The 10,955-nt window shown below is 42.4% G+C and overlaps 1 protein-coding gene across 2 annotated transcripts; it reads right to left on the reverse strand.

Moving 5' to 3' along the window:
- Positions 1 to 3,132: 3,132 nt before the first annotated feature.
- COX7A2L (cytochrome c oxidase subunit 7A2 like) lies at positions 3,133 to 10,470 on the reverse strand. 2 transcript variants are annotated; one of them, XM_066547858.1, is made up of 3 exons: positions 10,108 to 10,470; positions 4,372 to 4,503; positions 3,133 to 3,525 (listed from the first exon to the last, which is right to left on the reverse strand). In XM_066547858.1, the coding sequence occupies exons 1-3, from the start codon at positions 10,177 to 10,179 to the stop codon at positions 3,382 to 3,384; spliced, it is 348 nt and encodes a 115-aa protein (XP_066403955.1). In that variant the 5' UTR covers positions 10,180 to 10,470; the 3' UTR covers positions 3,133 to 3,381. The 2 variants fall into 2 exon arrangements, with proteins under 2 accessions (XP_066403955.1, XP_066403956.1); XM_066547859.1 differs by lacking the exon at positions 4,372 to 4,503 and having other exon boundaries at positions 10,108 to 10,459.
- Between the last annotated feature and the right edge of the window lie 485 nt (positions 10,471 to 10,955).

The following is a 10,955-nucleotide window of genomic DNA, read 5'->3' on the forward strand; positions in this document are numbered from 1 at the left end:
TCTCATGTTTTTATTCTTTACAGTGTCTTTTAATTAGAAAGCTTTGCTTTAAGGCAAGATCAAACAGTTAAATGTCTCAGTATGGAAATAATCAGTCTGTTGACAATTTCAAATGTTAAGGCAAAAGTCTGTTGGGACTGTATGGTCACACTACAATACTGTGGAGGAATCCTCTCCTTAACATACTTTAATTTTTAAAGCAGCTGTAAGACATATGTGCATACTATCAATGTCTCCTCAAATGCATTTATTCTACTACTCCCACGCAAAAGGTAGGGGAGGAGATCTTATTAAAAACCATTACAAAGATATAACTGTTGAATCCAGGTTGCCACAGAAATCATTTAAGAAGGAAAACCACTGTCTCTCAACAATGAGATAATGCCATGGGGGATGGATGATTATCCATGAGATAATTTTGTTCCAGTGTATTCTAAATCTCAGCTGCTTTCCCTTCCAAACTCAGCACCTTGGGGTATGAGAGCTTATTATAATTTATTCTCTAATATACACTCAAACCAAAACACTAGAGTATAAGCTATTATTTAAAAAGGCTTTTTTTCTCCTCCCAGTCCTTCGTGTTGGTAGGTTGCATATTTTCTAAGAGAAAACAGAGAGGGTCTTTATAAAACAAGAACACTATAATGAAGTGGCAGTTCCCATCAGATTCCTACTTCTGGGGATCACAACTCACAGTATTGAAGTAGACTTGATGCTGCAAGTCACCCCTGGTTCTCCTTATCTAAGTCCTTATTTAACAATCAGGCCAGGGTCAGACTACTCCTTTTAGAGGTAAGATTGTTCTTGAAGGCTTAAGATGATTATTAGGTCGCTGTATCACAATAATTCAAAACACTTGGACACTTGGACCCTTTTGAATCCTCACAGAAGTCTGGCATCAGTGTTTTAAAACAGATATATTTAAGAGTTGTTTTATTTAGGGAGAAAAAGGATTTACCATGTTGTGATTTCTTCATGATGATCTCAAAACTAATTGAGGAAAGGGGCAAAATTTTGCTGCCACAGACTAATGTGGTTACAGCTTGGAAACTTTTCTTGGTTTTCAGAGCACTTTGCTGAGGGAACATAGAAATGCAGTCTGCCCTTTCTCTCAACCTGGAGCAGTATTCAATGGCTGCAGAAAAGTTTCTGTTCTTTAACTCCCAACCGAACCATGGGTGTGAATCTCACAAGCTGAAACACAACTCTCATCCTGCTTCAAGCAGGTCAGCTTGTGCGAGAAGGAAAAAGTTAACACAGTTCTTCAAAATCCAGACACTGGGGGGGGGGAAGGAGGAGAAAATTGCAATGGATTATGTAGTCTCTATTTGCAAAATCTGATGGGTGGTTTTTGTGCCTTTGGCACGTGTTCTCAGCACCTGGCATAGAGCTGGAAAAAGGGAGGTGCAGGGCAATTCTGCTACCTGTGGCTTCAGCCATGACCTCTAACTGCAAGACATGAACCCAATGTCCTAGCTGAGTTACTGAAAACAAGCTGGGCCTGAGTGCTAAGGCTGTCAGTCCTTCCATGAGTATTCCCACTGCCTAATGAGCTGTGGGATAACAGCTTGGTTATTTTATACACATCTGCTTTAGCAACAAGCAGAAAGTTCTTACCCGCTAGATGAGCGCTAAAAATATATGATTTAAAACAAAAAAAAAACCCCGGTACTATCACAAAAACAAACCAAAAAAAAAAGAAAATCCCTAACCCACCCCTCCAGTAAAACCAAAACTAAATCAGAAAACGAAGAGCATGGAAATACTCTGAACACAGCTCAGCTTCATGAAAATTGTGCAAGTTTATGTGCACAATATCCTTTATTAGAAAATTCTTGTAGGCAGTCCTTGATAGATGGTATGTAGGGAAGACAGACAACAACCTACCGTGCTGTTTTCTCTTTTTTTTTTCTTTTTTTTTTCTTTTTTGCAGTATTTAACAGCCTACAGCACAAGATTGAGTGCCATGGGCTACTGAGGAGATAAAAATATTTTATCAGTAGAGGCAACACATCTCTCAGCTCCTGCAGAATTTATTCTCTGCTATTCTTTGACTCTTGCTGTCCTTACAAAACTATATTTCATTGACTTAAATCTCTCCTATCCCGAAATACCAACACTGACTGAAACCGGAGATCACAGTTACAAGCAGCTCTTCTCTTTCCTATAAAGCATAATAACGCTTTGATGTAACTTAAATGGAAAAAATCAGAATTTTTTTTAGTAAAGATTGAAAAAAGGCAGTTTAATTTCCTTTATCAACTATTTTTCTTATTTGCTTTGAAGGTTGTTTCTGCACAGTTCTGAGACAGATAGGTCTTTACAGAGGCCAGCAAATCAATGTTCAGGGGCAGAGGAGGAACTGTGAAATCAGATGATGCATTTTGTGAAGACTTGTATGAAACTTGCAGTTCAAGGCTATGCTATTACAAGGGTAATACAAAGGGCTGTATTGGCTTATGTCTCTTCCATCCCCAGAAATGAGTGGACATAAATAGCTATCTGCAGGCACTGGAAAGAGTAAGCAGCTGAATTATGACAGCAACCTGTTTCACCAAAAATTACTGTTAAACACCCAGTGCAGTCTGGGAGAGGTTTTAAGAGCTTTTCTATCTCAAAAAGATGACAGCAAGGTAGCTGAATCAATTTTATTCTTTGAGATCTTCAAGCTGAACCTATAAGTGTACCAGTACATTTATTTCACTACCAGGTGTCTGAAACTTTTGAGACTGGACTCTTTCAGTATTCATATAGCTATCGTTATTGCATGGTAAGACAGCTTGACAAAGCAAAGTCCAAAAACTGGTGTAACTGATGCTAAAATAATGGTGCACTCTGCTGCCTACAGTGATGCTACAGTTATGGAATAAATCCACTTTAAATGCTCCTGAGAGACAAGCCCTTTGTCCTAGCACCAGAGGTGGTATATTATTTACTAATGTACCAGGATTTGGAAAAGTATAGGACAGAAACAGGTTCCCAATATGCTATAATAATTTTTTTTTTTTTTTTGCTTTTAGTGTTTTGGAAACTAGCAGCGTCCTTCCACTAAGGAATGTGGTGCATAGCTCACAAATTACTTGTCCTGTCCTCTCTCTAACATTAAGTTGGGGGAGAGATGGAAGGAAAAGCTTAACTTTCTCCAACTGTTTATTAACTCCTGCAAGACAAGAAAAGCTACAACCATATGTTAAAATATTGTATTTCTCTGTTTACATTGGTGTTTTAGAATACATAAGGCAACAGATTTAAAAACATTTTCTCCAAGAAATCCGATCTGAACAACGAACCCTGTGATCACAGGGAACAGATTTAAGTGCAAAGTGGTACATGCAGGAGATCTTCAGTGGAGTGCTGAGAGTCCCATGAAGTGTGGTTCATTTATTTTTGTTTCTTTGGCTGTGAGGCAATGAACAGTGCTACCAGGCAGTAGATAGTCCCTCCTATTGTCAGAGCCATTGTGGTCCGATAGAGCAGCCTGTCTGGATATCCTAGCTTCAGGTGTACTGGCAGTCCATCTGATTTCTGTGGGAAGAGTTCAAGGAGAAAACAAGCAAAAAAGAAATTAACACCCATACTGAGGTCACTAAGGAATAAGCTACCTGGGGTAAATGAAGAGACTTCCGAGAGGGAAGCCTCCTGACAAATAGGCTCACTACAACAAAGTGTATTTTGTCTAGCAAGACAAATGCAAGGCAAGTTAATTTTGTTAGCCAAAGCTGTTAAGTGCAAGCAGAAAGAATGTATCTTGAAATGTTTCTCAAGAGGACCTGGATGGGAGAAGTGTCGCTAACAACCGAATGTGAAAAGATATGTATAAAAAATTATTCACCGAGTCAGACTGACACATTCCAAATGGAAGTGGCATGTAAGAGAGAAAAGGGAACATTATATAAAGCACATTCTTGAGGCTTAAACAAAAGCTTAACTAATTTAAGAAAAGTCCTACGTTTAGAAATTCCATAGCTAACAAACTGGCTTTGAAAACTTTACTGTGCTGTTCTTATACTGCACTATAAACAGCTTCAGCAACATTCAAATTATTATACACAAAACAGGAATGATTTGCTTTGCTCTTCCACATCTGCTTTAAGGCAGTCATGGATTCCCAGAGAGAAAGTACTTCCAATAGTCAAATGGTACAACAACCAATTTCAGCAAAAAGACAATGTTGCTGCATTTATCCACTTTCTGTATTTGCTATTCAAGGCATATTATATACTTTGTAGTATAGTACAAGTACACATGTTATACTGTACTTGACAGTTTCTTGACTAGACTTTACAGAATTTAGGTATTGTAGAATGGCAAAAGTAGTTAGCTACGTTAAAATAAGGACAGAAATGTCCCACTCTCCAGTGTTGTCATTACCTGAAAAACTTTCTGTAGGTCTGGCACCTTGTTTTTACCCAAGAAAGGATCAGCTGCTGGTAAACCTGGAGCAGGTTTACTTGTCCCAAAAATCAGATGTGGATAATCAGTGGGAGCTAATGGTTTGAGTCCCTGCATAAATAGAGATTAAAATATCAAGGTATATCACACTTGTAAATGTACCAATTGTTACATTAGGCAGGCACACTGCCAGACATTACAAGGATACGTTACAAAGAGTATTTATCTGGTATGAAGACTTGTGACAAATATGTTTTTGGCCCACTGATATCTTGGTGACAACTTGGGGTCAGAGCTTAGTAAGGAAAATAGCAGCCTCCTTTCCAATCTCCTCATGGCATGAATTTATAGCTGTTATTTTTCTGTGCTGGTACTTGGTCCAAATTACTGCTTCTGTTTTACACAGAGACTATCTAGGACTCTCTCTGAGAAGTAGGATTAGGATCAAGGATCCCTGATGCTAAGGTCAGAGTGAGGAATGAGCTCTACCTCCTGAATGCTGCAAGCATTAGCCATAAATAACTGGGCCTTAAATAATTTGGATGTATAGCCTGGGGATTCAAAAAAATAAAAGTATGAGGAACATTTGGGTCATACAGAAGTGTAAATGGTGCTCAAGGCCCTTCAGAGGCTCTGATATAGTAGATATTTTATGCAGGTGTAACTACATCCTATAGTTCAGATGTTGCTGCAACTTCCCACACTCCAATGTATGCCCCATGAGAAGCACAGCTCAACTTCCTTTTGGTTCACAAGGTTGTAGTCTGCATTTGCCATACCTAGAAACTACATAATTCAGTTCTGTGATTAAGGGCACAAGGTCACAGCCAATATGAGGTGATCTCCTTGTCTTTATTACTGTAGTTAAATTAAAATTATGTCTGGACACACAGCAGTGATGTTTTACATTGTGGCTCTCAAAACAGCTGAATTTTTTTTCCTAACTTCCCACAGAAATTAAAAGCATTGTACAGTCAGTTCAATGCAACAGGTTTTATTACAAACAGAAGCAGCCACTGAAATTCTGGTTTCTGTTCAAAGGACTAGTTGATGCATTTTATATTGAAGAGAACTGTCTGACAACATTTGGAGCTGGAAGTAGACTGGCACTCTTTCTTTTGAGCCAGCCATAGACCAGACATGTGTTTTCCTTATGCAAATTCTCTGCTGCAACAGGCATCTTCAGCAGAACAACCAGGTTTCTCAGCCTCCCAAAATAGCCTATGGAATGGTCATCAGTGCTATACCCTGAAGACGTGGGTTCAGCTTCCCACTCTTCTAGTGCCTGACTCAATGTTAGAATTCACTTGTGGCCTTTCTGGTTATGTTTTGAAAGGCAGCAGCAAAACTGAATTTCTTTCTTCCCACTGAGCAGGCTTGCACAGAAGGCAAGCACTGAATTATTCAAGACCAGTGACCAGTTCTGGCCACAGTGCTATGAAGGAAGCATCTAGGGAACTATTGCTAGCCAGGTGAAGTTACTAATTATATATTCAAGGCTACGTACCAGCTACATCAGAGGCCTTGAGGAAAGCAATTTTGGACAAGTATTTTTGTCTATAGGGACTTTAAGTACTTTATTAGATTTGTCTTTAACAAGTTGGTGATTTGACAGAAATAACTATAGAACAGATGTTTATACTAAAAGTGCAGGTGACTTCCTCTCCAAACCTTTTCTTGCCTTCTCGATTGTTAGTATCACAGCAAATGTGAAAATGCACATCTTTCCTGTGCCTTCAAGTTTCCAGTTCTGAATCTCCCTTTTGACTTCCTGAAAGCCCAATGTTTTCAGGAGCAGTGCCCTCTAATAACTTCAATAGTTAGTAAATCAACAACTGTAGGTTATTGCATACTTTTTCAGCCTTTAGAAATACATTCCTGTTCAGGGGTTTTAAGAGCCCCTTCTGCAGGAGCCATAGCAGAGTCAGACCCGACTCAAGTGACAAACTTCATTGTGAAATCAAATGGAACCAGTTCAGAAAACTCACATAGCCATCAATGTACTGGTGTAAATTAGTTCCAAAGCAGCATGGTGCCACTTCAGGACATCACATAGCAATTTAAATAAAAAACACTGATGTTGTTCACTGGCTTCAGGAAAGAGTAAAACAAAACACATGCTGCAGAAGGGAGACAGTTCAGTTTGCTTAACCCAGACACTGCATTAATTAAGGTTCCTCACCAATGTAAAATTTCACTTGAATTCCAAGTGAATTGAGTCTTGGCCAACCCCAACCAAGCCCAGTTAAATCAGTGCAAATGGGGGGCTGTTCCACCTTGTTACTTGCCTGTGGTTATTGAGAGAAAGTGGCAAGTGCTTCATCTCATACCCAGTTTACTAAGCTTAGCATGGCTGAGGAGAAATCCACAGTGTAATGTAAAGGCTGAATTTCACTGCAGAAAATGTTTAAGTAAGAACTGACACACCTTAAATGACCCTTGGTCACTGTATTTAACATTACTAAAACCATGGGTTTACTTAATGACTGGTACCAGTGTCTCACTACACTTGGGATAGTACTGAGGAATTAATGTCTCTACACATTTGACCTATGCTTCATTTAAAAAAAAAAAGTTAATAATTAATAATTCCTCTTCTGATATTAAGGTGTTAATCTTTTATTTTTAATCACTATAACATGATTTTTTTTCCAAGTCTTGGACAAAGTACAGCAGATGTAGTTATGCAGAAGAGTCAACATCAGCTGATTTCATCAGCATGCCACAGCAATGACTTTTTCAAAGTCCTGAAAGTTCTCAAAGAAAGGTCAAGACACGTAGGTAATCCAAAAGAGCAAACAGAGTTCTCTGCCTACCCTTCTGTAGAGTGTGTTTGTTTTCCTGTCAGTGTGAAGATCTCAGGACCCAATGTGTCTGTTGGTTGGCCATCAGGCTCTAAGTTAAAACAAATTTACACCTTGCTAGTATGAATCTGCAAGTTAGATTTACATTTTCCTCACAGCAACAAAACAGTTAAGGACTTGGAGCATAATTTGATGGAGATAGCACCACTCTTAAATTTTTAAATGTAAGGGGAGTTGCTCAAACAGATCCAAGAATGAGAAAGGAGAGGAAACAGAAGTAAGGACCAAAGGGGAATGGGGAAGTTACTCTGAGAATCAGGGTTTCAGAACATGCATTGAAATAACTTCTGTGAACCTACTGAACCTAGACACTTCTAAACTAAGTAGCAGGTCCTTCACAGTAGAATACACCTCACTGCCTTAAGTTAAATATATTTGTTATGACTAACACAAGGCTCTTAAGTAAAACCACTCGAGTCTTTGTTTGCACTGGGATGACAATCCAAGGACAGTGATTTTGTGTACCTATTAAGTATTATTATTATTAGGGCAGAAAAGGTTACATATTATAGATTCTAAGCAATTCATATTAGCTAAAATCAAAATATCTGTGGCTCCTGGAGGCTTTAAATAGCTACAAGCAAAATAAGTTGCATGAAGTGACAATACTGTAGTACAAGTAAATTCCTGCTAGTAAATTTTTTCCTGTTCAGTAGAAGAATTAGGGAAAAGTTCATGTACTTGTCCTCATCTGACACTATGTGAAACTGGTCCCAGTGACTGTACTTTAAACATAAGCTAACTCTTCAATATTTTTGATTGAATTTGTAATGGTTATGGCAGTCATTATCCTCCTAAATATGAATACTTTTGAAACTATTTCACTCCTCAATTAGCTAAGGAAGTTCCCACTTATTCAAACAAGATAAAGTCCCAGTACATCCCAAAGATAAATTGTTCAGACTACTTTATACAACTTTGTTAAATGCAAAATTAAGTCTTCTAAGCATACTAAGTCTGAGATGGAAAGAACAATACAGATTTCAAACTTGAGAGATTTTTTTTTGTTAGAATAAGCTGTTAGTTATGTTATTGTCAGCAAAATAATTTCTGAAGTCCACTTAGACTGATATTTTGCAAGCCCACAGTAAGCTTAAACCTGCAGCAAAACAGTATTCTATTGGGAAGCACCAGAATGTAACAGCACAGAACAAAGAGAATTAGTGTATATTTTACCAAGGAGAATTTGAATGGTAGGATGTCTTCACTTTTCCAGAAACATCAAAATAAACAGAAGCATAAAAAGCAAACCACTTTACATGTGGAACTATAGTTTTAATAAATGGAGCAATGAAATCAATAGGAAAAAATTTTACTTTTTTACTTTGTTTTGAACTTAACACCTTAACACTCATGGGATTACTCTTATATTTCAATTGCTATTTATTGAAAACATTTTAGCAGACTGATGCATCTAAATGTGTGACCTGTGAATTCAGTCAAGCTTAAGGGGAAAAAATGGAAATTCTACTAAAAAGCTGGCCTAATAGCATTATAAAAAAGGATTGAAAGTAACTTTCAAAAATGAAGGAGGTTCTTTACTGTTTAGGCTTGAAGTCCTTCCCCATTCCTCCCGCAAGCCTTTGCTCTCCACTATGTAAATGAAGTATCAATGTTTATTCTCCAAACATAACTTTGTCTAGAGAGGTAAGAAGTGCCCCAATCACTGCAGTAGTGCTGGATATATTGCTACTGTGTAAGTGCTGTACATAGTAGAATATTATTTATTCTGCTGTCTTTCCTTCTTGCACCCCTGGCCCCCAGTAGCTATCCAGGAGCCTTCCAAAATGATGGGGAAAGACAAGGACAAAAAACCTTCTGGGGACAGAAACTTCCATATCAGAAACTCTGTTACCTCGGTGTTTATTTACGATCCTAGGGTAATTGAGGATGGAAAGGCCCTCTAATGCTCTTCAGTCCAGAGCAAGGTGACAGCAGGTTGCTGTGGGTTTTGTCTGGCCTGGCCCTGAAAGTCTCTGAGGACAGAGGGCACAGCCTCCCTCTCCGGGCAGCTGCTCCACTGCCTGACTCTTCCCACCATGATAATGTCTTTCCTTCTGTCCAGCCTGAACCCCTCTCCTTGCAGTTTTTGCCTGGTGTCTTTTGCCTTCCCACCATGGACCCCTGTGAGCCTGGCTCCATCCTGCTAACCTCGGCTGGCTGCTGACCTCTGCTGAACTCACTCCAGTTGCCATTCCCAGAGCAGGAGGCCCAGAGCTGGACACAGCACCTGGATGTGATCCAGTAAGTGTTGAGCAGGGGACAGTGATGCTTTCTCAGTCACAGCTCACAGGGTGATACAGCCAGGACGCTGCTGGCTTCTGCCTGGCAGCACCTCCAGAGCTCCACCACAAAGCGCCTCAGCTGCCACCCCATAACCATGCAAGGGCTCTACCTAACCCCAAACCGTAACTCTAAACCCCAACCCGTAAAATGAAGAAAAAAAAGAAAGGTGACGGAGTCGCTGTCCCCGGAGGTATTTAAGGAGAGCCTGGACGTGGCACTCGGTGCCATGGTCCAGCTAACACGGAGGTGCTCGGTCACAGGCTGGACTCCATGCTCCCGGAGGTCTTTCCAACCTAACTGATTCTGTGATCCGGTGATTTTAAAACCCCGCCAGGCACCGTCAGCTCTGGAACAGTCCTCTCTGACGAAAGCGCCTTAATTCCTTGCCATAACCCCCAGTACATCCCAAAGCCGACTGCAGGGCTGCGGGGCAGAGCGCGCCTCCGGTCTCGCCCAAGGTCACGCGCGGGGCCGGGTACGTTCGGTGCCCGCGGGGGCGGCCGGGCCCGGCCCGGCTCAGCCAAGGCCCGCGGTGCCGCAGCCCCGGCCCGGGTGCGGGTGTTACCTGTGGGCTGTAGGCGGCGGCCGACGTGGCCGCGGCGAGGCGCTGCGTGAAACCGCTGAACTTGTAGTACATGGCGGGCCGGGCCGGGCACCGGCTGCGACGGCACGGCCGAAAGGACCCGCCCCGCCCCGCGCCGCCTTTTCTGCGGCGCCGTAACGCCCAAGGGCCCCGCCGGCTCGCAGGGACGCCTGCGCGGGAGGGCGCGGAAAGAATGAGACTGAAAACAGAAAGTCCGGAAAAATACAGTAGCCTGCGCCGAAGCAGTGCGAGCGCGCCTCTCCCGAGCACGGCCGCCGCTCGCGGAAAAACGAGGCCGGCGGCAATTTCCAGTCAGGCAGGGAAGCCGAAACCCCGGAGCGGCAACGGCAGGGACGGGGGGGGGCGGGATGCGAGTTCCCGAGGGGGCGTGGTTAGCGACAGCCAATCGGCGCAGGCGGGAGGCGAGGCTCCGCCCACACCGGGTGCCGGGGTGGGGCTGCGGCCCCCACACGGCCCCGCCCCGCCCGTGCGCGCCGCCCGCTGCTGCCCGCGGGGTGAGGGCAGCGCTGGGCCGGGAACGCCGCTCTGCTGGGTCTTACTCAACGGGGCCCCGCTGTGCCGCAAGGCGGTAGTCACAGAGTCACTTAGGCTGGGAAAGACCTCCGGAAGCATCGCGTCCCTGCTATGAGCGATCGCCCCCGTGTAACTAGACCAGGGCACTGAGTGCACGTCCAGGTTTTCTTTAAACACCTCCCGGGACGGTGACTCCACCACCCCCCCGGGCAGGCCATTTCAGTGCCCAATCGCTCTTTCTGTGAAGAAATTCCTACCTAAACCTACCCAGGGGCAGTTTGAAGTCATTTCCTCTC

The sequence above is a fragment of the Molothrus aeneus genome, chromosome 3 (genome assembly GCF_037042795.1).
Source record: "Molothrus aeneus isolate 106 chromosome 3, BPBGC_Maene_1.0, whole genome shotgun sequence".
NCBI lineage: Eukaryota > Metazoa > Chordata > Aves > Passeriformes > Icteridae > Molothrus > Molothrus aeneus.

Coding starts and splice junctions, on each gene's coding strand:
- COX7A2L (XM_066547858.1), bottom strand. CDS start 10,179: ATGTACTACAAGTTCAGCGGTTTCACGCAGCGCCTCGCCGCGGCCACG. Junction 4,504..10,107: donor CCGCCGCCTACAGCCCACAG/GTAACACCCGCA, acceptor CTATTTATGCAG/GGACTCAAACCATTAGCTCC. Junction 3,526..4,371: donor ACCTACAGAAAGTTTTTCAG/GTAATGACAACA, acceptor CTCTTCCCACAG/AAATCAGATGGACTGCCAGT.